At 44.0% G+C, this 27,978-nt stretch overlaps 2 protein-coding genes across 4 annotated transcripts in view; one reads left to right on the top strand and one right to left on the bottom strand.

The window, feature by feature from the left end:
- Window positions 1-1,546: 1,546 nt before the first annotated feature.
- ZNF384 (zinc finger protein 384) lies at window positions 1,547-15,426 on the bottom strand. Of its 3 annotated transcripts, none has more exons than XM_030188364.1 (9): window positions 15,019-15,426; window positions 8,928-8,998; window positions 8,434-8,668; window positions 7,529-7,820; window positions 7,169-7,393; window positions 5,836-6,015; window positions 3,686-3,764; window positions 3,442-3,600; window positions 1,547-3,311 (listed from the first exon to the last, which is right to left on the bottom strand). In XM_030188364.1, the coding sequence occupies exons 2-9, from the start codon at window positions 8,991-8,993 to the stop codon at window positions 3,054-3,056; spliced, it is 1,494 nt and encodes a 497-aa protein (XP_030044224.1). In that variant the 5' UTR covers window positions 8,994-8,998; window positions 15,019-15,426; the 3' UTR covers window positions 1,547-3,053. The 3 variants fall into 3 exon arrangements, with proteins under 3 accessions (XP_030044224.1, XP_030044223.1, XP_030044226.1); XM_030188363.1 differs by lacking the exon at window positions 15,019-15,426 and adding an exon at window positions 14,329-14,787; XM_030188366.1 differs by lacking the exons at window positions 5,836-6,015; window positions 15,019-15,426 and adding an exon at window positions 14,329-14,786.
- Window positions 15,427-15,504: 78 nt separating this feature from the next.
- COPS7A (COP9 signalosome subunit 7A) overlaps window positions 15,505-27,978 on the top strand; it is a 46,779-nt gene continuing 34,305 nt past the window's right edge. Inside the window, exon 1 of the mRNA XM_030188368.1 lies at window positions 15,505-15,526. The gene's annotated coding sequence lies outside the window, so the exon portion shown is untranslated. The remainder of the gene's footprint in view (window positions 15,527-27,978) is intronic.

Raw genomic sequence — 27,978 nt, 5'->3', positions numbered from 1 at the left:
CTCTGGATAAAGAAATAAACCTGTGTTACCCCGAGAAGCACTTCTTTTGGTTCCTTTTTCCTGTTTCTTTTGTTATTGCTTTAAGCAGGCTTGACCAGCTGTCGGAGTTTCTAAAGATACCAGTTGAGAGGATTGTTTTGCGTGAGTAGTGCTGGCTGAATAACGGCTCTGGAGCGCAGCACAAAAGGCGCTAACAACTCCTAGTTTTGACTCCCTAATTTTGACTTAGTTTTGACTCCCTAATTTAGTTTTGACTCCCTTAGTTTTGACTCCTAGTTTTGTGTCCATCCACCTTCAGGAGTTAGAAAATACTAAGGAGCTGGACTGGATACTAAGCGAGGTATGTCTCAACTCAGTTTTCAGTTCTCTATCTGCACCTGGTTGATGGTCACAACTATCCCACAGTTCTGGAATAGTGGGAAGCTATGTAATGGAAGTTTGCCTTTTTGCTGATGATATCAAGCTTTGCAAACAGAGTGGACATCCAAAAAAGGAAGTAAACTTTAGAATTGTCTGGCAGTTAAAATTTAATGCAAGGAGTAGAAATCCAAGGGAGCTATATATGCTAAGAGGCAAAAGGCTGATTTGTACAGACATGGAAAGGGACCTTGGGGTAACCATGTCTAAGGATGTGAAAGCAACAAAACAGTGTGACAAAGCCATTGCTGTAACCAGGATGCTAGGCTGCAGAGAGACATAATCACCAGCAGAAAGGAGGTGCTGGTACCCTTGTACAAATCAATGGTGAGGCCTCACTTATAGTGTTGTGTTCAGTTTTGGAGGCCGTATCATGCGAACGATGTAAAGAATCTTGAAGTAATTGAGGAAGGTGACAAAAATGATATGGGCCTTGCACTACAAGATATGAGACTGGGATACCTAAATATGTATACCCTAGAGGAAAGGAGGGATGAGGAGATATGATAGACATTTAAATACTTGAAAGGTATTAATATAGAAAGAGTAAAAACTAGAGGACATGTGTGACAAAGCCTGTAAAACTGTATTATTTCTTGAAGTGTATTTCTCTAGTTTGGCCAGCAGGTGGTGCATGTTTATGCTTAAGATGTTACAGAGGACTGCTCCTTCTTCAGTTAACACTGATAAGAGGTAACCTGCAGTGATGTGGCCAGCTATTTTTAAAACTTGTTCTGGGCTGATTGGCCCAAGAGCTCAAAATTCAGCTAGGATATTATAAGATTAATGTGCAGAATTCTCCCTGGAGTATCTTTTTAAAACTAAGCGTTAAAAAGTGTCTACCACTTCTCTTTCAGTCCTTAGGTAGAGTGGTAAATTTTAATGATAGCTTACAGATTACCACCACACACCAAAAGCTTTAAGGGTGTCAAAACGATGGCATCCACCTGCTCCTATTTTTTGCTGCAATTTGTTTCCCTATGGAAATCTGTAAAGACAAAATTTATCACTGAATAGAAAACTTCACAAAACTGAAGGGCTGTGCCTCAGGACCGCTGCAGATGACTCTCCAGGAGAAGCGTGAGAAACGCATGGGCGAGATCCAGAAAGACAGCTCCGGCTCCACTGATCCTCATATATGGGCTTTTATTTCTATACAATGTGCTAAAAACAGGGCATTTGTACATAAGTCTGGTAGCTTTTATTTTATATATATATATTCATATAACAATGTCTTTTCTGTTAAACCTTCTCTCCCCCCCCCCCCCCCCCCCACATATCTCCACGATTCAAACTGTTAATTAACTCTGACAGAAGGCAGGCAGCTTTCTCCAAGAAAGAAAATATATATTTAAAAAAAAAAATAAAAAAAACTCCCCCTCCTCCTCCCAAGTAGGTACTTTTATAAAGCACAAAAGACTACCGTAAATATATAGATATATATATATTTTTTTGTGTTTGTTTTGTCTAAGCGATGTATGCAACATGCAGAGCCATGGCTGAGATTCACCTCCCACAGTTGCACTTACACCTTTCTTCCCAAATCTGTGGGTTGACAGCTGCTACCTGGGCATGCTGTCTTTCTAGGGGGACAGCTGGGTTCTAATCCCAGATTTGTCACAGACTCTGTAAAGACCTTATAGGATCTTACTTGCTCTCCCCATGCCCCTGTAGCTACCTGTGCATCTCTACTTTAGAAAGCACTCTCGGCACAGCTGATACCCTCCTTATCCTACCCTGCTACTGTCCTTCCAGGACTGGGCAAAGACAGATGGATGTGCCTGCTCGAGAGCCACTGTGCCCTGCTGATTACAGTGCAAAGGGTTCCTGTGATGTGTAAATCTAAACACCCTCTCCACAACATTTCTGAAGCCCATTCTGTCCTTAGGTTTAAAATCTTTTCATAAATTTCTAATTATAAAAAATAACCCACAAAGCAAGTTCATAATCCCCAGCTTTTACTCCCTCTGAACTGGGGACAACTCATATCCTATGGTAAGGGTACAGTCTGGGACCCCTGGAGTCCAGCTCCTGCCAGTGGGGTGGACACTCGAGGAAGCTCTAGAGCCATTTTCTCCTCCATATCTGCAGCACAGGATCCCCTGGATCAGATGGGAACATGAAATTTATCCCAAGCCATTGCCCTCTGCTTCTCATGGGACAATACTGTATCCCAGGATGTACACCGTCTCTGTCTTTCTTGGCCAGGTATCCTGGGTCATAGAAGACAGTGTTAGGACCCAGTTGTTGTGCAGTGACTTTCACAGGCAGGACAGAGCCGTGATTCTTAACCCCGTTCTAGAGTACAGCCACGCTGGCTATGCACACAATTTGCATATTTCTCACACATGCCGAGGATCTCTTGTCCATTCTCCACAGACATTCTGGAAACTGAACCTAACAGGGTGGAGAAGCACTGCTGTAGAGAGCAGCCCTCTCTGTGCCCCTCACAGGCATGAGCACCACGTTACATCACAGTGCTGTATTCATAGCTCGCTGTCACACACATGAGGTCGTGGCTGGTACAAGCTCATGTCTGGTGGGAATAGATGAAGTGGGGATTATTCCTCCACCACACGCCCCATAGGACTGAAGTCTCTAACCGGTAGCAGTCACAAAGGGAAGGGCTACTCAGTTTATGAGCTGGCAAGATGTTCCACTTGGATGGTGCTGGTACTGACAGTTAGACAGATATCCTTGTGGTGTTCTGACTTGTAGGGGTTCATGTCAAAAGAGCACTGGGGAACATCACCAGAGGGCACTTGAGGGGCAGAGGAGTAGTGGCTCCCGGCAGACGCGTGGACCTGAGACACCACTTGTGGCTGCGGTGCTGATGGCGGCTGCTGCTGCTCTGGGGCATTGTGTTTCCTCATATGCTTCATCAGGTAAGTCTCCTGCAGACAGACAGACAGACATCAGAGAACGCTGGAAAACCCTACCTCATTCTCCACACAGTTTTAAGCACTATCAAATCAAATAGCTGCAGCAACAAGAAGCCCTCTGAACCCTCAATTCTCCACATACCGATGTGTAGGCCCGGCTGCAGATGGAGCAGGTGTACACTTTAGCATGCTTCACAGTGTGCGTGGACAGGTGCACCTCTAGTGATGCTGCGTCTGTATAAGCTCTGTGACAGTTATGACACTTAAAAGGTTTATCCTTGTTGTGCTGCCGTCGGTGGGACTGTAAGCAGGAGGGGGACAAACATCAGACATGATATAAATGCTGGCAGCTCCCATCCCTCTCCCTCTCTCCCTGGCGATTTTACCTGCAGGTTTGAGAGCTGTGTGAAAGCTTTATCACAGCCCGGGTGTACGCATTTATAGGGTCTGTCCCCAGTGTGGATTCTGTGAAGAGCAAAAACCTGGAAGTTACTCAGGATGTACAGACTGAGAACTACACATATTCAGATGTTCAGTGAGCATGATTTAGAATTATGAAACACAGAACCTGGCTATCTGCTCACCCTCCCCCAACACCCCTTTGATGTGGGATAAATTCATTTTTTTGAAGTAAAATGGAAAGAAAATGCATATAATCTTAGTGCTATAAACGTGAAAACAGATGGAAGATAGAACCATGTAAGGGGAAGAAACACTAAATAAAATAGAGTAAACAGGAAACAAAGGACCCTCTTTCACAAAGCTGTGCTACCCATTTCCGTGCAGTGATGACAGGAAGCCTGTTCAATTTCTATGGGCTTCCTCTCATTTGCCGCACCAGAATTGCTAGCGTGACTTTGTAAGAGGGGCCCAAAATGTTTTCACATCAATATTCTGGCAATATTAGATGTGAATTTAAATCTGGGGAAACCTTAACCGTTTCCATCCAAGTAAATAAATCATTTGGCCGATTTGGTTTCTGCCTTGTGAGAGTTTCTATTGACGTTAGATGTGTTGGAGGACCTGGACAACATCTGGAGTATGAGTGAGATGAAGGGTTTTGTCGACTGTTTCTGGATTTTTCCTATGCATTTTTTTAATGATATTTTGTGTTTCTGTTTTGTTTTTTTTTAAATTCATATTTGGTATTAGAAAATGTTTACAAATGTATTTTAAAAGAAAACTAAGTGAAGCCAGAAGTAAGGTCTTGAGCATCTGGGACGGGACACTTTGGTAGAAGCAGGCCTCAGCTGTAATTATACCAGGTACATGTATATCATAAAACAGGTTTGGTGATCCCATTATACTAAGGCTAAATGTGCCTGATATCAATGGTCCCCTATGCCTTGAGACAGCTGAAGGGAAACTCTGGCCTAAGTCGGTGTGATGGACTACTTGCACATTACCTGTTCTACTTGATAATTAAGTTAAGTAAAAACTGTTTTCATGTTTGGGGATCCACTTCAAGTCAGTTCTGTGAAGTCAGCATTTTACATTGTAGTTTTGGAGCCCGTTGATTTCTTTCCACCCACATTGTTTTTCAACGTTGTTTTCGGGTGCTTGGTTGGGCTTTCTGCTGAGGCTTTTTTCCCCTTTTCTTCAAAAGGAAACATTGAACTTTACAGCTAAAATATTCTACAATGCGCTTCACAGAACAATAGTCAAACGTATATATAAAAATACTTTGGTGCCAACATACGAGAGAAACTTTTGAGGTTATACAGTAATTATACCAGGTACAACCTACAGTCTGCTAGACTGGTTGGGAGAAGACAGTGCAGGGGGAATAATGCATTTCAAATTGCCAATTGGAGAACGCCAGAATGAACCAACAATGAAAAGAAACAAGGTATAATGCACACATCTTTATCTGTACCCTGTTTATGCAGATTATTGGCTACACCATTACTTCTCTTTCATGAGTTTGAAAAGGGAAAAAAAATGCAGAAGCTGAGGACCAATGGGACAGACACACAGCCTATACACTGATCACATGGATATCATATGAAGACAGTATGAAGAGACCCTAGGTGCTGCATTCAGTACATTCTCACAGCAACTTGGAGGGGGGAGGAATGCGCACAGCCTGTTCATGCCCCTGGTAACGCTGCCCCTGGTGGACAGACTGTACAGCCTGACCATATCTTAATTAGCAGGCAGTAAAATATATTCCACCCAAGGTGGCATAGTAACATACATAGTAGATGACGGCAGAAAAAAACCTGCACGGTCCATCTAGTCTGCCCAACAATTTAAACTCATATGTGCTACTTTATGTGTATACCTGACCTTGATTTGGCATAGGAGCCCACTTGCAGCTGCTCCTAGATCTTTCTGAAATGGACACTTTGGGCCCTTAATTTGAACTTCTGCCATTACTGGCAGGTTATCAGAAATGAGAGGGGTTTTTTGCCCCTTAAACTGTTAGCCAAAAACTGTAGATTACAAATCCCTATGGCCAGGAGCTGGCGCCCGCAGAAGCATGCAGAGCAGCAGTGTCCTCCCCTGGCAGCAGTGGAAGCAGCGCCCCCCTTACCGTGTGTGCTGCTGCAGGTGGGAGAGCTGACGGAAGGATTTCTGGCAGTAGCTGCAGGTGTACGGCTTGGCCCCCGAGTGGATTCGGATGTGCTGGGCCAGGTAGGAGCTGTTGGCGAAGGTCTTGGAGCAGTGAGGACACTTGTGGGGCTTGGCCTCTGTGTGCACCTTGGAGTGAATCCTGCCGGTGGAAGGACACGGTTTGCGACTGGATTCTCTGTCTCGCTATGCACGCACGGGCAGGGCCACAGCATTCTCACACCCTGCGCACCGCTTAAAAGTGAATTCTTGACAGTGTGCTCTTATCATGTAACAGACATGGAAAACGGGCTGGCAATAAAGGGATCTGAGCATCATGCTACACACATGCTTATGTGTGGGGAAAGGTTACACATCTGCACATCTCACAAGGTAGAGGCGAGATGCACTGGCAGAGCTGTGTGTGGCTACTACAGGGCAGGAGTGAGGCAAGGTGCCAGAGAAGGGACAATGCCTCAGCAGCACTGGCAGAAGTATACATGAGGAAGGTCTCTCAGTACTGAAACAGCAGCAGGTACTATGAAGGAAGAGTGAGTGTGCACTTATGGGGATGGGATATCTAAGTACAGAAGCAGCTGAAGGAGCCCCATGACTGCGTGAGGCGTACTGACAGAGATGGCTGGAACTGGAACAGCAATGGATGCTGCAGGGCAGAACAGAAGAGCCCTTAGTACAGGATTAGCAAAGTGGGGGGTGCCTGCAATAACTCCAACATTAGTTGGGTCATCATCTCCTGATCTGCATGGGCTTTAAATTTAATTAAGTTTCCCCACAGTAAATGGTGCTCGAGTTGAGGAAAATGCTGCTACTGGGGAGGACACGGCCGCTGCTTTCACGTCCTCACTCTGTGCTGGCGTCATGATCACAAGGCGCAAATGCAATGTGGCTGGAGATAGGAGGATGCTACTTGAGTGGGAAATCCTCTACATCTATAAAAACTAGTGTAAGCAAGCAGTGACCACACCCAGAGGCCAGGGCAAAGACAGATTAGAGCGTGCTCTCTTATCCTGGTCCCTAGTGGAATGTCATGGGTACCCCATTCCCTCGATACACACATGCCACTGGAAACACAGATAGCCGGACTTTAAGGGTACGTCTGCGGAACAATACTATTACACAAGACTTCAGGAGTTTCCATGCAGACAGAAATATGGAGAGATTATATTTTCTTCTAGCATGCAAGCTATCAAAGAAAGACGTCCGACTCTCATGCCTATTAGCAGACAGGCATCTGCACAGAAGCATGCCATCATTGGTGGCAGAACTTGCTGCCAGCAGGAGTGCTCCTCACTCACCGTGTGTGCTGCTGTAGGTGGGAGAGCTGACGGAAGGATTTCTGGCAGTAGCTACAGGTGTACGGCTTGGCCCCCGAGTGGATTCGGATGTGCTGGGCCAAGTAGGAGCTGTTGGCGAAGGTCTTGGAACAATGAGGACACTTGTGAGGCTTTGCCTCTGTGTGAGATTTGGAGTGGATCTGCATCTCAGACTTGGAGAAGAAGGTCACAGCACACATTCGGCACCTGGCAAAAAAAAAAAGAAAAAAAAAGAGAGAGAGCCAGAGCCTGGGTCAGAAGTCGAGATCACGGCCATATCACCTCTATACAGGTAACAGCTGGTGCCAAGTGATTGAGGCCCAGGCCCTGTCACACACACACCTATAAGTCTTCCCATCTTTCTGGTGATCCTCGTCAGAAAGGTCATAGGGGTCATTAAGTTCAGGCAGGGCAGGGTCCGGTAGCCTCTTCTTCTTCCGGCTCCTCCCAGTTTTTGGGGCCCCCCCTCCACCATCCTTGAGTTTGGAGAGATTGGGTACAACTTGCAGACTCTGGGAGCCAGGGGGCAGTGTTGAGACAATCATAGTCGGAGGTGCAGAGATGGGAAAGGTCTGGCCAGATGAGGATGAGGTGGTGACGAGGGAGCCAGAAGGAGATGTGATTACCAGCCCCGCTGTGAGAAAGAGAATGCAAAATCACTTGCAGATCTAAACCAGCAGAAACAGAAAAAAACAAATCACCAGAGGGAATCTTAGGCTAGTGCTTGTTTTTCCATTTTCATTCAATGCATTTGTGGACCTGCAGTCCTAATGCTAGTTAGAAATCAGCACTGCAGATACCACGATGCAAGGAGGCCAGCCTGATGTCCCCAAATAGCCCACTGTCCTCATCCATCCTCCCCAAAACTAAACACTCACATACTATCACAGCACTCTACTTGGTGCTCAAGAGTTATCTCCTTCACATTGACAGTGTGTGCAACAAATTATCAAAAGATAAACAGCCAGGTATTACTTCACAGAACAGATCTAACAATCTTAATGTTACTACAATACCTACACAATGGTTTCCCTAGAAAGTCATGTAGAGGACATACCATATGGTTACTAGGTCCCTTACAGACTATAAACCAAGATAGAGTACAGTAAGAGTGACTGCATGCTGAAGGTCACACAGTAAACTGGCATCAATGGTGAGACAAGAGCTGGATATACAGGTGTCATAGCTCTAAATTAATCCACCTGGCAGGGGTGGGATTGGAAACTGGGTGTTAAATCATCTCTTACCTGCTGTCATGAGCCCTGTGGAAGGGACTGGCAGGACAGTGATGTTCTGGGTCACAGAAGCCTGGCTGTGTGGTGCCAGCTGCTCCGATTTGTTGCCTGTATCCACAATGCCAGTGGGAAGAGAGACTGACGTGGGTACCGTGAGAAGTGCAGGATAGTGTGGTGGACCCAGCCCACAGCCCTTGTCTGGAATTAGTTGCTCTTTCATCTTGTTCAGAAACATTGAGTTCTCAATCTATAAAACAGAGAAGGAACAAATCAGACAGGAAGAAAGGTGCAATCCCTACAGTTTCAATCTCTCCCAGAATTAGATGTGAGGGTGTTCACTGCTCCTGTAGTGCCAGCCACTCCCAGCAGAAGGTGCTTTATGCTGTGAGAGGCAGGATGGCTCCCACAACCCTAATCAAAAGTATAAAAAGTGGTTTTCATACCTTGCAAGTGAAAACACAGGAGGTGGGAAAGTATATGGGTTCTATGACTGATGAGACACTTACCTGCCCAGAGACTGTAGGAACTGCAGGCCAGAAGTAGGAGGAAGAGTTAAAGTGTGAATCTTCCATCTTTCCTGCAAAATATAAAGAAGTATGTCAGTCAGTCATTCTCATAGCTCAGGACAAAAGCTCCCAGCAAAAATGACAAAAGTACCGAGGAACAAGCTCAAACTATTTGTGCAACTCATTGCTAATACCATAAACAAATCCAACCGTGAACTTCTTGCTTCAGCAGTGTTTCCCAAGTTCAGTCAGGATATCCACAATGAATATGCATGAAAGATTTGCATATAATAGAAGCAGTATATGCAAATCAAGTTCATGCATATTCATTGTTGGTGAGGAAGGTGGTTATTCAGCAAACTGTAGAAAAGGCCAAGAGTGACTAAGAAACAAATATCCCGGGCAATTCAAAGTTTGTCATCTACTCCTGAAGCTAATGATTCTTGTCCAGTGTGGGCCACGAAGGGTCTAGCTGAAAATGTCACAATACCACGCTTTCCATTGTGGGCCAGTCTTTGAAGGAAGGGATTAGGCCCTCTTTTATCACTCCCTTATCTCTCGTTTGTCCTGTTTGTCTGTCCTAATTAGCTTGTAAGCTCTGTCGAGCAGGGACTGTCTCTTCATGTTCAAGTGTACAGCGCTGCGTACGTCTAGTAGCGCTATAGAAATAAGTAGTAGTAGTAGTCTTTTGAAAAAAAAAAACGTAGCTCATTTTTTTATTGAAGGTAAATTTGATTATGTTTTACATAGGCAATGAAATTAACATCTCGAGAAGAAAAATATTCTGCATGAATTTCTTTTCAGTTTTAGAATTGATCACATAGAGGCATTACCGGTCTCTATAACTGACCACTAGTTGCTAACCTTGGAACATAAGGCAGCTATAGTTGCTATGGAAAATGGTAGCGACATTACTATAAAAAACAAAGTTACAGAGCGTATACATAACACTACTACTACTCAACATTTCTAAAGCGCTACCAGACTAACGCAGCGCTGTACAGTCAAACATGAAGAGAAGACAGTCCCTGCTCAAAAGAGATACAATCTAAAGGACATAATAACAGAGACTTAAGCATGGATTAATGAGACAAAGCCAACATGGATTTAGTCAAGGGAATCTCGCCTCACCAATCTACTACATTTCTTTGAAGGGGTGAATAAAACACGTGGATAAAAGTAAGCCAGTTGATATTGTGTATCTGGATTTTCAAAAGGCATTTGACTAAGTACCTCATGAAAGATTCCTGAGGAAATTAGAAAGTCATAGGATAGGAAGTAACATAGTAGATGACAGCAGACAAAGACCTGCACGGTCCATCCAGTCTGCCCAACAAGATAAACTCATATGTGCTACTTTATATGTATATCTTACCTTGATTTGTACCTGTCTTTTTCAGGACACAGACCGTATAAGTCTGCCCAGCACTATCCCCGCCCCCCAACCACCAGCCCCACCTCCGGCACAGACCGTATAAGTCTGCCCAGCACTATCCCTGCTTCCCCCCACCGGCTCTGCCACCCAATCTCGGCTAAGCTCCTGAGGATCCTTTCCTTCTGAACAGGATTCCTTTATGTTTATCCCACGCATGTTTGAATTCCGTTACCGTTTTCATCTCCTCCATTTAGCCCAGTACCCGTCTTCCCAGCAGTGGGCAATTCAGAAGCAATATGTCCACCTCAATAACAGACTATTGGGGTTAAAATCTGACAAATATCGATGAAGGAATTTTCCCTTACTGTTTTTGTATCAGCTTTGACACTTTATTCATCGAATAGCAACTATATTGGATGAGTTTTCTTATATTTTGTCATCAATAAAAACATTGGAAAATGAATGTGGGAAAAACCACACACAAAAAAAGAAGAGTACTTTGGAAATTTCGGATGATAAGACATATGGGCTCGGCCTTGGATACCCTGAATTTTCAACTAGTGTTTCACCTGTATTAACACACCCAGATTACTGAAATGCAATTTACATGAGACTACCAACAAAAAGCTGAAGAAAACCTAGAACATATGCTTGTCAGGATAATTACACAGAGAAATAAATCAGAAAGCAACCTGAATCTTAAAACCATGTACAATTTAAGATGTAGGAGGAATATGGAGGAAACTATTTTCAAAGACCATTAGTGAAAGCAACAAAGAAGTTTTACATCAGGGGTACAGTTCTTCTACTAGTGCATAAAAACTCCCAAGGGAAGATTCCCCAGTGGAACCGAAAGAAGTTGAGAATTATCAGAAATAATAAAAAAAGAGATGGATTACACTAAATTTATCTGTGGAACAGCCAAGACAGGGAGTACACTGGTATATAATGAGGAGATTAGGTCCTTTTGAGGTTTACAAAATCCTGAGTTGTGTAGAACGCGTGAAGTGAATCGGATTTTTCACCCTTTCAAAAAGTACAAAGGCCAGGAGACACACAATTAAATTATATGTTAATACAACAATGCAGTTTTCAAAGTGCTCAGCTGAATGGACCTCAGAAAAAAAGAGAGGAAAGGGCACCAAAAAGGGACCGGGGGGGGGGGGGGGCATTTAAGACATAAAAGCATGGCTGAACAATTCAAAACTTATTAAGGGGAAACGAGAGAGAAAACATGCACTATTACAGACACAAGGGTCCCGGTAAGATCAAATTCCCAACAATTGCAAAAAAACTTTTTATTGAATTTTTATAATATAGTGTAACAAAACATTGACAAATCAGAACATCCAGTTGCATGTAATTTATTAACAGAAATAAAAAAAAACATAAAAAGGAAAAAAAAATATACCTTTTTTTTTATTGGACTAACTTAATACAGTTAATCCAATAAAAAAGGTATCATCTTATTTTCCTATGTTTTCTTTTTCTTACATTTGTACCCTGCGCTTTCCCACTCATGGCAGGCTCAATGCAGTTTACATGGGGCAATGGAGGGTTAAGTGACTTGCCCAGAGTCACAAGGAGCTGCCTGTGCCTGAAGTGGGAATCAAACTCAGTTCCTCAGGACCAAAGTCCACCACCCTAACCACTAGGCCACTCCTTTAAAAGTGGACTAACACAGCTACCACATCTTTCTACTCATGTAGTTTATGAAAACAAACAAACAAAAAAATCAGAATCAACACTTACTTAGCCCTTCATCATTCACCTCAATACCACCCTATTTACTATTCTCCCCCCCCCCCCAAAAGATCCATTAGCTCCTAGCATGTTAGTCTTATGATGCCCTTCTTCCAGATGTCTGCTACTCAAGACCCCCCCCCCAATATCCATTAGCTCCTAGCATGTTGGTCTTATGATGCCCTTCTTCCAGCTGTCTGCTACTCAATGCCCCCCCCCCCCAAGATCCATTAGTTCCTAGCATGTTGGTCTTATGATGCCCTTCTTCCAGCTGTCTGCTACTCAATGCCCCCCCCCAAGATCCATTAGTTCCTAGGATGTTGGTCTTATGATGCCCTTCTTCCAGATGTCTGCTACTCAAGAGCCCCCCCCCCAAGATCCATTAGCTCCTAGTATGTTGGTCTTATGATGCCCTTCTTCCAGCTGTCTGCTACTCAATGCCCCCCCCAAGATCCATTAGCTCCTAGCATGTTGGTCTTATGATGCCCTTCTTCCAGCTATCTGCTACTCAAGACCCCCCCCCCCCCCAAGATCCATTAGCTCCTAGCATGTTGGTCTTATGATGCCCTTCTTCCAGATGTCTGCTACTCAAGTCCCCCCCCCCCCCCAAGATCCATTAGCTCCTAGTATGTTGGTCTTATGATGCCCTTCTTCCAGCTGTCTGCTACTCAAGAGCCCCCCCCCAAAAAGATCCATTAGCTCCTAGCATGTTGGTCTTATGATGCCCTTCTTCCAGCTATCTGCTACTCAAGACCCCCCCCCCCCAAGATCCATTAGTTCCTAGCATGTTGGTCTTATGCTGCCCTTCTTCCAGCTGTCTGCTACTCAATGCCCCCCCCCCCAAGATCCATTAGTTCCTAGGATGTTGGTCTTATGATGCCCTTCTTCCAGATGTCTGCTACTCAAGAGCCCCCCCCAAAAAAAGATCCATTAGCTCCTAGCATGTTGGTCTTATGATGCCCTTCTTCCAGCTATCTGCTACTCAAGACCCCCCCCCCCCCAAGATCCATTAGTTCCTAGCATGTTGGTCTTATGATGCCCTTCTTCCAGCTGTCTGCTACTCAATGCCCCCCCCCCCAAGATCCATTAGTTCCTAGGATGTTGGTCTTATGATGCCCTTCTTCCAGATGTCTGCTACTCAAGAGCCCCCCCCAAAAAAGATCCATTAGCTCCTAGCATGTTGGTCTTATGATGCCCTTCTTCCAGCTATCTGCTACTCAAGACCCCCCCCCCCCCAAGATCCATTAGTTCCTAGCATGTTGGTCTTATGATGCCCTTCTTCCAGCTGTCTGCTACTCAATGCCCCCCCCCCCAAGATCCATTAGTTCCTAGGATGTTGGTCTTATGATGCCCTTCTTCCAGATGTCTGCTACTCAAGAGCCCCCCCCCCCAAGATCCATTAGCTCCTAGTATGTTGGTCTTATGATGCCCTTCTTCCAGATGTCTGCTACTCAAGAGCCCCCCCCCAAAAAGATCCATTAGCTCCTAGTATGTTGGTCTTATGATGCCCTTCTTCCAGCTGTCTGCTACTCAAGAGCCCCCCCCAAAAAGATCCATTAGCTCCTAGCATGTTGGTCTTATGATGCCCTTCTTCCAGCTATCTGCTACTCAAGACCCCCCCCCCCCAAGATCCATTAGTTCCTAGCATGTTGGTCTTATGATGCCCTTCTTCCAGCTGTCTGCTACTCAATGCCCCCCCCCCCAAGATCCATTAGTTCCTAGGATGTTGGTCTTATGATGCCCTTCTTCCAGATGTCTGCTACTCAAGAGCCCCCCCCCCCCCCCCCCCAAGATCCATTAGCTCCTAGTATGTTGGTCTTATGATGCCCTTCTTCCAGCTGTCTGCTACTCAAGAGCCCCCCCCAAAAAAGATCCATTAGCTCCTAGCATGTTGGTCTTATGATGCCCTTCTTCCAGCTATCTGCTACTCAAGACCCCCCCCCCCAAGATCCATTAGTTCCTAGCATGTTGGTCTTATGATGCCCTTCTTCCAGCTGTCTGCTACTCAATGCCCCCCCCCCAAGATCCATTAGTTCCTAGGATGTTGGTCTTATGATGCCCTTCTTCCAGATGTCTGCTACTCAAGAGCCCCCCCCCCCCCCCCCCCCCCCCCAAGATCCATTAGCTCCTAGTATGTTGGTCTTATGATGCCCTTCTTCCAGATGTCTGCTACTCAAGAGCTACCCCCCCTTCTCCCCTTCCTGCCGCTCTTGCTGTGTTGTGGAACTCTATGGCAGCCAGCGGGAATTCTCTTAGACAAGTCCCCTGTAAACACGGACTTACCCTTCCGGCCTCTGCCCTTCTTAGCCGCGCGCTCTTGTTCTCTGCTTTGCAGGAAGTAGCAGTGGGAAGGCGAGGGACGGCGCATCCTCTGCTTCAGTCCTAAGCGCTACCAGCAGGACGGCCCATGAGGCGCTGCATGTTCCAAACCAGCGCGAGACAAGGTGGACAAGAGCCCCTTTGACCTCTGCTTGGAGACTACTACGCTGCCACCAACACTATCTCCGTTACCGCGGTGCCTCCGGGCCCTGGGCCCCCACTGCTGACCTCAGACGGCATCCCTAACGCACACACAGCTGCTTCCGCTTCCGGTCTCCAGCATGAAAGGAGGAGCGAGTGAGACAGCGCGCGCGCGCACACACACACGAAGCCAGGGTAGCAGCGCTCGCGCCCTTCTCCTTTCTCCACCAATCCATGCCCAGCGGCGCGCGCGCCTTCACCCCTCCTCCTGCCCACCAACGGCCGTGGGTCCCCGCGCAGACAATAGAAGGTAAGGACGTGGTGCGCGCCCGCGGCCCTAGACTCCACCCCTCCTTTTTTGTGTTGCTTGTGTGTGTTTGCAGGGTTTTCTTTTTTTTTTCATTTTTTTTTTAAGTTAAATAAACTTTATCGAACAACGTTCCCTGGACACGACACAGCCCTGTTCTAAAAGCAGCACTCATTAACGAGTGTGCGCGGCCGACGGCAGCTTACCCTTCTTGGTGCGTATCCTCCGCAGGAAAACAGGAGGCAGGCAGGGCCGAGAGAGACGGAGAGAGGGGGGAAAGTGTTCCAGGAGACGGGCCGGGCCCCACCGCAGCTAACGTCACTTCCGCTTGGCGCAGACGCCTTGCAAAAGAAGAACCCGAGCTGCAGAGAACCAGCCTAATAGTGATTATACTGTTATTTTACTCCTCTGTGTGCTGTAATGCGATGCAGTGGAAAACTAGACGCAGTACAGGGGGAAAAAAAAAAAATAAGAGAAAAGACCTCCTCAACATGGCGCGCCGGCCTTGTTTCCGCTCGACTAGGTCAATGTCGCGTTTCCGGTCAGGGCCGGCCTGCCCTCTGAGAGGAGCGTCATGGATAGACCTCTGTGACGTCACTTAGAAATAACCCGGTGAAGCGCGGGACATCATCTTGCATGCCGGGATCTGTAGTTGTAGCTCTGTGTGAGGAGTTTGTGTGTGTCTCGGAGTGAAGTAGGGAAGGGCCGTGCCCGGTGAGTAATTATCATCCGAGCTGTTTACAGTGGTAATGACCGTCTCCCTTGTGTTGAGGTTGCTACCTGACTAGTTTACACAGGAATTGTGGTGGATAAAAACAAAATTGAAAATAGAGCAAATTGTGGAGCGGGGCTTTTTTTGAGGGGGTACTTGGGGGTACTGAGTACCGGCACCTTTTCCACTGTCTGCTAAAATTGACCAATGGTCCCCAAGTTTTAATGAAAAGGCTCAGGCTCTACACACCAATTCTGCCTTGTCATAGATTCTGTGCCTGGCTATTGTGGGTTGGTTCCTCAGTGATCACCCCCACCCTTGAAGGGTGGCCTGGCATTTTGAGTACCAGCACCTTTTTTTACTAGGAAATACGCACTGGGTACACCCTAGGCTAGGAGTGGCCATTCATTCGCATGCCCAGAGCTAAAAGAGGCATAAGCACTGCGTTTTTTTCTAGCAATAAGGATGGGGTGATCACTGAGAGACCCACCCCACAATAGCCAGGCCCCCTGCAACCAGTCACAGAATCTATGACAAGGCAGAATTGGTGTGTAGAGCCTGAGCCTTTTCATTAAAACTTGGGGACCATTGGTCAATTTTAGCAGACAGTGGAAAAGGTGCCGGTACTATGTACCCCCTCAAAAAAAGCCCTGGGCATAAGTCACAGGACCCGAAGAATCTTACGTTTTCAAGAAAGAGGGGAGGAAAGGGGAGAGGGCTGTGGCCCTAGATTTGCCCTGACTGGTTGCTCCTGGCCTAGGTTTATCTCATTGCATACAGGATCTTGTAGTTGTTTTCCAATTGCATTTTATAAGGAAAGCACGAGAACAATTCTGTGTAGATATATTAAAAAAAACTAGAAGTTCATATATGTAGGGGAGTGATCTGGGGGAGTCTGGGGCAGACTGGATGGACCATGCAGGTCTTTTTCTGCCATCATCTACTATGTTACTATGAGTCATGGGTTATAAGTTTCCCCTCTTGGGCACATCAAATAGATGCGCCATTTTGCTTTCCATAAGGTCCTGTGGGTCCTGTAGAGTAAGGAGCGCTTTGTATCAAATGGAAGAATAGATAAAAAAGGAGGGATCAGCTCAATTAAATGAGAAATGTGAAGAGAACATTTGGATCTGAAAATGTTAAAAAGGATTCCCATAGGGGCAAGATGGCGACCGAGTAAGAAGTGAAAGAAGCAGCTCTGATCTTACCTGCTTGTTTGCTTTGAATAGCATAAGTACATAACGACGACCTAGACCACTTCTCCAACCTAATTTCCTTATGCTTATCCCATGTTCCATCCCCCTTCCACCTCCTCTACCCCTCCTCCAATGCTCACCTACCCTGGCTCATACCACTCCTAATCCCCTCATTCTTGCCCATCTCTACCTACTTATTTCTTTTATTATTCTGATATACTTAACTTATTTTTTTTCTTCATCAATACTCTGTAATCTCTGTTACTATGTAAGCCGCATTGAACCTGCTCTGATTGTGAAAGCACGGGGTACAAATATAATAAGTACATAAGTATTGCCATACTGGGAAAGACCAAAGGTCCATCAAGCCCAGCATCTTGTTTCCAACAGTGGCCAATCCAGATCACAAATACCTGGCAAGATCTCAAAAAAGTACAAAACATTTTATACTGCTTATCCCAGAAATAGTGGATTTTCCCCAAGTCCATTTAATAACGGTCTATGGACTTTTCCTTTCGGAAGCCATCCAAACCTTTTTTAAACTCCGCTAAGCTAACCGCCTTTACCACATTCGGCAATGAATTCCAGAGTTACACGTTGAGTGAAGAAAAATTTTCTCCGATTCGTTTTAAATTTACTACATTGTAGCTTCATCGCATGCCCCCTAGTCCTAGTATTTTTGGAAAGCATGAACAGACGCTTCACATCTACCCGTTCAACTCCACTCATCATTTTATAGACCTCTATCATATCTCCCCTCAGCCGCCTTTTCTCCAAGCTGAAGAGCCACAGCCACTGTTGGTGTTTCCGTTTATAGATAGAAAACTAGCCCCCCCCCCTCCCCGTTTACTAGCGGCTACCATGCACTAACGCCGACACAGCCCATTCACTTTGATTGGGCTATGTTGGCATTGCCGGGCGGCAGCCCCTAGCTTGGCTTAGTAAACAGGGGGTAGGTTTTTTTTAAAAACCTTGAAATTAAAATATGTCGAAGGTGCAGGGCGGGTGGTGGGGTGTTTGGGTTAGATGTGAAAATTGTAAAATATTGAATACGTGTTTGTGTTTGAATTCTTGTACTTTATTTCCTTGTTCAATAAAAATTGTTTACAGTAAAAACCTTGAAATTAGTTTTTTTTTCTCTCTAAAGAAAACATTTGGCTATCTTTGAGGCTTCTTTTCATTTCTTTGGGGTCAGAATCTGGAATAAGTTACCTCTAAATCTCAAGTCTCCACCTTCCTCTTTTTCAGGAAAATGCTAAATAGTTATTTGCTCAAGCAACAACTCTGACTTGCTTGTAATGTTTTTTTGTTTTTAATGTTAATTTTGTGTTATTTTTATTATATTTTTATAGAATTTGTTAATTCCTCCTTACTACTGGAGCTTTTTTTTTTTACTTTGTAAACCACTGTGAATCCTTTAGGAAAATTAGCAGTATATTAAACTCCGATAGTATTGTATGGTATAGCAAATGTGGCCTTGAAGACCTGACTCAGCAGGTTGCCTTACAAGGGTAGACTGTTGTTTGGAAGGGCAGAGTGAACATTGTCTGAGGATTCCTTAATTAAAATGGCAGGTGCAGGATCAAAACGAGCCCCGAATGACTTAGTCCAAACCTTTTCAGGCATTTTAGTGAAAAAGGATCCAAGACAGATCACTGAAGTTAAATTCAGCTGATCCCTGTTTTCCAAATAGTAACAAAGGATATAGTTTTAGAATATTGATCACCGTGCTTCTAGAAACTTCTCACTATATTAAAAAAGTTCCCTAGCTTATTCTAGTTGATTGCAATTTGCCTTGTCATTATAGATCTTAAGATGTAATCGATAAAAACATCTATCCTTGTTATCAGATTTCAGCCCTTCCTTTTCAAGTCTGTAAGCCAGGGGGAGGATTTATTACAAGCAATAGCCCTCAGCTGCTCTGATGCAATAACAGCAGCTGCCTGAGGCATCGCCTGATTCCATTTCTCTATATATTCATCCACTGTACCTTCCAGAGAAAAAAATGTTCTTATCAAGTAAATTTCTCTATTAATTTGGCTGCAAATAAGCTTGTTCTTACATCTACATTTTGAGCTAATTATAAGCAAATGGCTGACTATAGCTGGCCTATCACTGCAAAGGAGTGCATAAAGTGGTCTGACTACACCAGTGTGGACTTATTCAGATCTTTCCTGAGTGGGTATACACTCTCCTACCAGCAGATGGAGTCTGAGAACTACTGATCGATGTCATCCTATAAAGGCCCTGAGCAGCCCTCAGCCAGCCAGTATTTCTCAGTCTCCAGCAGATGATAGCTGAGTACCTGTGCAGCCCTGCTCTGGTTAGGCCTTGATTGGATGTCCAGATATTGGTCCCATGGAGGAGGGGGGCATTTAGCTTTAAAAAATATATAAACATCCAAAGGAATAAAAGATCTCTGGGGGCTTGAGTAGCCTTTGAGGCATATTTTCAAAGCACTTTGGGAGGCTAAGTTCCATAGGTTTCTATGGAACTTTGGGAGGCTAAGTGCTTTGAAAATAAGCCTCTTGGTCTCTTTGCCCCAGGGTTGCATACTGTAGAATTCCTCCTGGAGTGGAGGAGTAGTTCAGTAGTTAGGACAGCTTGCTGTGAACCAGTGAGACCAGGGTTTGAATCCCACAGATTCTCCCTGTGGTCATGGGCAAGTCACTTAACTTTCCATTGCTTCAGAATTGTAAGCACTGGGGACAGGGAAATACCTGCTGTACCTGACTGTAAATCGCCTTGAACTGCCACTGGAAATGTACGAGCCAAATACTAAAAAAAAAACCCTCTTTGGATGGCCTGAATGTCACAGCAATACAAAGTCCAGCCTCTCGTCCCCTTTATGTAAGGATTAATAACTTGGTTAAAACTTTGCATAATAGAGGATAAGGTCTAGGGGCAAGATGGCGACTAGAGAGGAGGTGCGTGTCTGAGCTCTAGAACCCCAGCGTTTGTACCTGGAGAAGCAGGCACTTTTCCATAAGAGGTTTCGTGGGGAAAAGGAAGGGGAAAACAGGAATACAATCCTCCATCGAGCCTGGAAGCCCGGCTCTCCATCAACAGACGCTGGAGAAGTATGGAGTTCGGGCAGTAAAGACACCGGTTTCCGCGTTGATGGGATCCGAAGCTGGACTATCGGATCGCAGCATAGAGGCGGCCTCACTCAGCCCGCCTCCAACCACAGCTCCACCACAACATGGAAGTATTTCGACTCTGACGGAGACGTCACATGAGCACTCGCCCGATGTGTCGTCTGCTCAGGCAGCCGGAGGAGGCCCCGTAGATACATCGACCCCAGAGAAATTAACTGATAGAAATACTGGAATTAAGCCTGTATCTCTTCCTGACCTTGAGGTGTCTTCCATGGAGTGTGGAGGTCGAGTTAAACCAGCTGTGATAACGCTTGAGATGTTATGGGACGCCATTCAAGGAATGAACACCAATCTTACCAAGGTAACTCATTCAATAAAAGAAGAGTGAACTGAATTAAAACAAACTCAAGATTTGTTGTGTGGGAAAGTAAAAGAAAATGAAGAAAAAATTGAATCACTGGGAGGAGAGAGAAAAAAATTGCAGAACTTAACAGGAGCTATGGTAAAAGATAGAGATGTTCTTTCTAGGAAGCTGGAATATCTTGATAACCAAGGGAAAAGAAATAATCTAAGATTTCTCAATTTTCCTAAATCACCTTTGATTCCTGCAACTGATATGCTTAAAAAATATTTTGGAGAAATCTTAGTAATTTCAATGGAGGGTTTTCCCCCCATTGTTAGAGCTCAATATATATCTGATATCCTGAAATGTCTGTCATAACAAAACTGTAAGCCACATTGAGCCTGCAAATGGGTGGTAAAATGTGGGATACAAATGCAATAAATAAATAAATCTGGAATTAGAGCTCAGCCCATGAAACCTCAATCCCAATCTGAATTAAATCTTACAGAATATCTGGAAAGTTCTTTAGAAGTGATAACCCAAAGGACGACTCTCCTAGTGACATTTGCACTTCAGTTTGATAGAAACAATATTTTTTGTCTATATTTTAGACACATGAATGCACAGTTCCTCGGTGCCAAGATTCAAATAGTTCCTGATTTGAATAAAGAGAGACAAAAGAGAAGACGAGAGTTCATGGTGTTAAAACCTAGAATACTCACCTTTGGAGGGGCATTTATATTAAAGTATCCTTATAGATGTTTTGTGTCTGTTGAAGGAGTGAATTATGTATTTCTTGACCCGAAGAAAATGCAAAATTATGTAAAATCTAAAGAGGGGAGGGTAAGGAAGGTGCTCAAACCTGAATTCCCATATTGATATGCTGTTAACATTAGCTAGCGGATATACCGTGTTTTTCTTTCTCTTTGAATATGATTAATCATATTTAATTTTGTTTCTTTTTCTTCTTTTTTTAATTATAATTTCCTAGTATCTTGCCTTTAAATTGTGGTTTAAATTGAGGTCAATGTTTAAGAATAAGGTTTAATGAAAATGTATTTCCCAACAACTGTATATTTCTGATTTCTATTACATTTATAATATAATATGGATGTAAACTTATAAAATAAAATAAAAAAAACTTTGCATAATAAGCAAGAAAACAAAGTTCTGAATATTAAAATCACCCAGAATGATCAAGTTAAAAGAAATTCTAGGCTGTTAATCCAATGGCAGCTATAGCAATTCATCAGCTGTTTCCATAGCGTCCCACAGATCAATCCAGAGACTTGTGGGTTATGTCCCTCTACCAGCAGGTGAAGATAGAGAGAACATCGGAGGTCTTCTGTACGTGGTCCTGTGCAGCAGCCTTTACCTCAGTATTCTCTCTATCTAGCAGATGGATGGTCATACCCATGCAGCTCTGGATTGAGGTGGCTCCTGGCCTGTCCTCCGTGTCGAGTTGAGCTCTTGGGGTTGAGGTATCCGTGGCCTGGGACTTTAGAGTATACCTGGTGGTCCCAGGTCCCTCCCTCCTTTCCCCCACCGGCTCCTCTTTCTGCCTAGGGCGTTCTGTTCCCGTGGCTGTGTTTGATTCCAGCTTCAATCTCCTGCCTTTTAAAGAAATAAAAATAGTAAGAGTAAGCTGTTTGAGCAAGTAACATTTCTTTACAAAAGAAAAAGAACCAGTTCACAGCATCTGGCAGCAGTGTGAGGGGGCCTTATCTGATGACAGCTAAAGTAATTCATCAGCTATTTTATTACCATGCACAATAAACAAAAAAAATACCTGATTTCTGAGCTGCCTCAATCAATATTTGTAAAAAAAAGCCATTGTGCTCCTGTGGTAGATGAGACTGTCAACTGTTTCACTGAGTTACCAATAATCACACTCCCAGCCCTCCAGGCGGAGAAATCTTTCCTAATTATTGCAGAATCGGGGGAATACAGCTATGATTCTGTAATACGCACAAGATCCTTTCTGAGATGCAAACTTAGATGTATTTATTTTATATACTTGATATACAGCCAAAGGCCTACACACACAGCTAAGCGGTTTTACCAAAGAATAGATCAGGAGAAGGAAATTAGACAGGGTACATGGGCAATTCTGAGAAAACTAGATGAAATAATTAAGCCACATTGGAGAAACGGAGAAAAGATAAGTTTTCAAAGCTTGTTTAAAGGCTGGGAGTGAGGGCTGATTCCTGGTAAATGATAAATAATATAGTATTTTTTTAATGGAATGGACCAAGCATTAATTATGTAATCATGAGCCCATGTACTTTAAATTTTACAAAAAAGAAAAAATTTTTTTTTTGTTGTACTTGGAGTGGGGACCAAGCTGGGCTGCCTAATTATCTTTCTACTGCAAGTAATACTAACAATGTAGCTTTCCCCATTGTACAGCTAGTGCACAGGGTCCTGACCAAGATGTGTTATGCATATATATTTCCATAAGAGATGTAAGATCTGGTTATTCTGGGAAGCATTTATAAATAAATAAATAAAACATATATATATTCCCCCCCCCCCAAAAGAAATATATATATATAAACATAAATATATTTTTCCCCAAAATAATATATTATATATATATATTTTAAATGCTTCCCAGAATAACTGGGTCTTATAGTTAGGGCTGTTCTGGTGTTGGGAGCGGTGTTCCTCCTGGTTTTCTTGTTGAGGTGTCTGTGACTTGCCTTTGAGTTGTTCTGCTGTTGGGAGCGGTGTTCTTCCTGGTTTTCTTGTTGAGGTGTCTGTGACTTGCCTTTGAGTTGTTCTGCTGTTGGGAGCGGTGTTCTTCCTGGTTTTCTTGTTGAGGTGTCTGTGACTTGCCTTTGGGTTGTTCTGTTGGGAGTGGTGTTCTTCCTGGTTTTCTTGTTGAGGTGTCTGTGACTTGCCTTTGGGTTGTTCTGTTGGGAGTGGTGTTCTTCCTGGTTTTCTTGTTGAGGTGTCTGTGACTTGCCTTTGGGCTGTTCTGCTGTTGGGAACAGTGTTCTTCCTGGTTTGCTTGTTGAGGTGTCTGTGACTTGCCTTTGGGCTGTTCTGATGATGGGAAAAGCATGCTATTTCTGTGCTGAGGCTGGCCTGTTACTGTTACTTCACCCCTAGGGAAGCACTGAAGCTAGATTTCAGCACAGATGGCTGACTGATGCTGAATTGTCACCTCCCTAGGGCTTCTGTAGATAATTAACTAGCTAATGTAACAGAGACAGGCATCATTAACTACAAATCGGACAACTTCAAACATACAGAAGGCAAGCTGGGAAGTATGGATTCCAAATTATGAGAGAGGAGCCAGATTTGGAGAATGGGAGGTGTGAGTGTTGCTGTGTGCATGAGTGTTGGTGAAATGTGGAAAGGTATTTGTATATGGTTCTACTTTTGCAGACGTGTTATTGAGGTTCAGTGGATGTGGTGACTGGTGTTTCATGCCACGGCTGAAGTGTTATCTCAAGTCTGATTTTGGACGAGAAAACTCTGTGGGTTTCTGCTTTGCGTAGAAGGGTGTGACATGGGCCTTTGTAGGAGATTTTCATGAGTTTTGCAGGACATGTTTGGTATTCCTGCCACTTGGGCGACAATGACTTGGCTGGGGAGGGGTAGGGGGGGTTGGGTATGTTTTGAAGGGCTCCTGTGATTTGTTTATGGAGGGGTTTGTTTAATGTAATGTATATTTAATGTATGTACACTTGTATGCTGCTACCACCTTTGCAGTTCTAAGCGGGTCACAGGGACCTAGAGACCAGAACAAACCTCTGGGAATTATATAAATCAAATAATAAAATAAACTTATGAAAATTACGTAAACCGAATAATAGAGTTACAAACAATCCTATAATACAATTTTTTAAAATAAACATGTTTTAAACTTCCTTCTAAAAGAAAGGTTAAAACATGTTTATTTAAACAAATTTTGATGGGATGTTTATTTTAAACGTTTGATGGGATATGTGAGAGATCTCTCTGCTTTTGGTGATTTGTAGAGGGGTCTCTTTAATTAGATGGGGATGAGAGATCCCTGTGATTCTGGTGAGGTATTTTTGAAGTGGTCTGTTTTGTTGAGGTAGATGGTCCTCTGATTTTTGATGGAATGTATGAGATAAGTCCTGCCTCCTTTGCAGGAATTCATCCTGTGACCTCTGTGTGGGGAAGAGACTGCTGCAGGTGAGGTCCCTCTGCTGTCTTACAGATCTGCCTTCATTAATAGGTCTGGGTGGCTTCCAGGCACAGCCATAAAATCTGTTCTTGCAAGCACGTTAGCATTGCACACTGTGGGTGAGAAGATGAGACCTCAACATTGCTTATTGCTCAGTCATTTTTCATCAAGCGTGAGAAGAGAGGATGAAAGACAGATTTATAATCCTTGGATGGGAGAGGAGGTCCCCAGGGCAGAATTTAGAGAGTGTGATCCCTGACAGGATTAAAGGGAATGACTCCAGGCACGGTTAGATGGGGCTAAGTCCTAGGACAACCTAAATGGGGTATCTTCATGGTACAATCTCCAGGAGAAGACTGGGGAGAGATGCTAAGCAGGAGTTTGGGGAAATCTCATGGCATGGATGGAGTGAAACTAGGCTATAGTTACAGGGTGTAACATCAGAGATACAGCATTGTATTCAGAACCTCTTGCTCTATTTTCCAGAAAACACCTTTCATTTTTATTAGGTTTAAATTATATAAATTTGGAATTTTACAATTCACAAGATGTTTACATGTTGCACCAGGAACAAACGGTAACAAAATAGAAATGACAAGAAGGAAAGGAGTGAGAAAGGGAAATATAAAAAGAGAGTCAGAGAGAGAGAGAGAGAGACATAGAAAAGAAGACAACAAGAAAGAGTGCAATACGGACCTGAAAAGGAGAAAGGGAATGAAGGAGAGAGCGTGAAGCAGACATGAAAAGGAGACAGGAAAGGAAGGACAGAGTGTGATGAAGACATGAAAAGGAGACGGGGAAGGAAGGAGAGTGTGAAAGAGGCATGAGAAAAAGGAAAAGGAGAAAATATGGAGATGAGGGAAGGAAGGTGAAAGAGTGTGACAGAGGCATGAAAAGGGGAGAGGGAAGGAAGCAAGGAAAAAAGGCATGATGGAGACAACTGTGGATCATAAAACTCCCTAGTAATAAAAGCTCAATTTTTCTAGAGTCTGTTTCCACACATCCACTAAGAGATCTCTCAGTACTAGTATAACATCTCTACAGAATCTGCAGTGTTATTTCTTAAGACAGATAATAAATCTGTGTATCACATGCACGAGATGACATCAAAGAATTCAGAATTCCTAATAATATCCCCAGGTAGCTTGTAGAGCCTGTCTCCATTTCATTATAATATCTAACAAGTCAGGGCTCATGGTTAGAGGAGGAGTCTCCTATCTTTTCCCTCTGCCATCTTCCATTTAAAGTTTGGATCCATTGACATAGTCCATCAGAACACCAATATCACCCAATAAATCAATATTACCAGAGATGCCGCCCAGTGCACTAAATCACAGTAGAGGTGGTCTACAGCTCTTTCAGTACTGTGACCACTTTGAATCCTGATTAAGGGTCTAAACTCTGAAAGCTATCCAAGGAAGCCTGGTGTTGAGAGAAAATGATAAAGGGGATGGGACAACTTCCATATGAGGAAAGGCTAAAGCAGCTAGGGCTCTTCAGCTTGGAGAAAAGGAGGCTGACGGGAGATAGGATAGAGGTCTATAAAATAATGAGTGGAGTTGAACGGGTAGACGTGAAGCGTCTATGCTTTCCAAAAATACTAGGACTAGGGGGCATGCGATGAAGCTACAAAGTAGTAAATTTAAAACGAATCAGAGAAAAGTTTTCTTCACTCAACGTGTAATTAAACTCTGGAATTCGTTGCCAGAGAATGTGGTAAAGGCGGTTAGCTTAGCAGAGCTTGTAGTGCCAGTATTCGTAGTGCACTGGTCCCCCTGACATGCCAGGACACCAACTGGGCACCCTAGGGGGCACTACAGTTGGCTTCACAAATTGCTTGCAGGTGCATAGCTCCTTTGCCTTGGGTGCTGAGCCCCCCCAAAACCCACTCCCCACAACTGTACAACACTACCATAGCCCTAAGGGGTGAAGGGGGGGGGCACCTACATGTGGGTACAGTGGGTTTTGAGGGGCTCACATTTACCACCACAAGTGTAACAGGGGGATGGGCCTGGGTCCGCCTGCCTGAAGTGCACTGCACCCACTAAAACTGCTCCAGGGACCTGCATACTGCTGTCAGGGAACTGGGTATGACATTTGAGGCTGGCAAAAAATATTTTTAAAGTTTGTTTTTAGGGTGGGAGGGGGTTAATGACCGCTGGGGGAGTAAGGGGAGGTCATCCCCGATTACCTCCTGTGGTCATCTGGTCAGTTCGGGCACCTTTTTGAGGCTTGGTTGTAAGAAAAAATGGACCAAGTAAAGTCGGCCAAGTGCTCATTAGGGACGCCCTTCTTTTTTCCATTATCGGTCGAGGACGACCATGTGTTAAGCATGCCCCAGTCCCGCCTTTGCTATGCTTCCGACACGCCCCCGTGAACTTTGGTTGTCCCCGCGACGGAAAGCAGTTGAGGACGCTCAAAATCTGCTTTCGATTATGCCGATTTAGGCGACCCTGAGAGAAGGACGCCCATCTCCCGATTTGTGTCGAAAGATGGGCACCCTTCTCTTTCGAAAATAAGCCTGACAGCCTGTTCTGTTCTATTTTTGTTAGTGTACCTGTGCCTTAGGCTTGAATAAGTTGGGAAACACTGATTTAAAGCATTGAATTATATAATTATAAAGTTATGTGCCTGTATAGCAAATACAATGGAAAAATCACCCATCACATTTGCAAATAGTTCTGGATTAATCTTACCCCTAAAGCACATCTTGCAAATGGAAAAATACTGATCAATTTCTAGAAGATTTTACCTGGTAAGTAACAAGTAAACCAGCTTAAATTGGGAGTGGGGAGGGTGCTGCAAACTCTTCTCCTTGCAAGTAAAAGTACCCATAACATGAAAGAACATGGAAATTGTACCCATGCCACAAAGGGGTAGGTGTGTGACTGGGGGAAGGTGGAACCAGCTGACAACACAGGAAGCTTTCATTTCTTTGAATTCTTTCTCATGTGGTTTAAGTCTGAAATGTATCTATTGCAATACAGGTGGAAAACCCTGGTGCCAGCAAAGTGATGGTCAGGCCAGGACACAGTCTCATATAACTTTTACCTTCCTGCTAATGTCATTATCATACATTCAAAAAATCAGAGCAAGTGTATAGCCAACTGTGTATGTAATATCTGATACAATCTTTGAAAGTCAAAAAACTGATATAGCCATAATAAAAAAAAATCCTAAAGAAAAGGATTGTACTGGGGTTACCTAGAGGCCAGTAAGCTATGTCCAATTTATTTTGTCTTCCTACCCTAATAAATAAAAATTCAGAACCCTTTAGGTTGTTGAACTGTGAATCTAATTAAAGCATCAGAATGCGATAGAGAATTCACAACTTCATCACCATGGCTTCCATTCGTGGCTGAGCAAGTCATAAACCCATTTGAATCAGCCGGCCGTGTCCCAGTAATACAAACCAAATCCACAGCACCGCCTTGAATCAACTCATAAATAATAACTGTTTTCTCTTTAAAAAAATCATGAATCAAAGCAGAGAATTCATACAAACCTTCTGCTTATCATCAGACCAACCCAACCCATCAGGGGGAATTTAACAGAAATCTCTGAACATCAGACATGCAATATTCAAAAAGCACTTAGAGATCTGATGCTGTGCCAAACATCTGTGTGATTTTTTCTTTTAATATCAGACACCATT

This window comes from Microcaecilia unicolor, chromosome 14 (genome assembly GCF_901765095.1).
Source record: "Microcaecilia unicolor chromosome 14, aMicUni1.1, whole genome shotgun sequence".
In the NCBI taxonomy this organism is placed as follows: domain Eukaryota; kingdom Metazoa; phylum Chordata; class Amphibia; order Gymnophiona; family Siphonopidae; genus Microcaecilia; species Microcaecilia unicolor.
The sequence above is the reverse complement of the archived record's forward strand: the minus strand, read 5'-3'. Positions and strand labels throughout refer to the sequence as shown.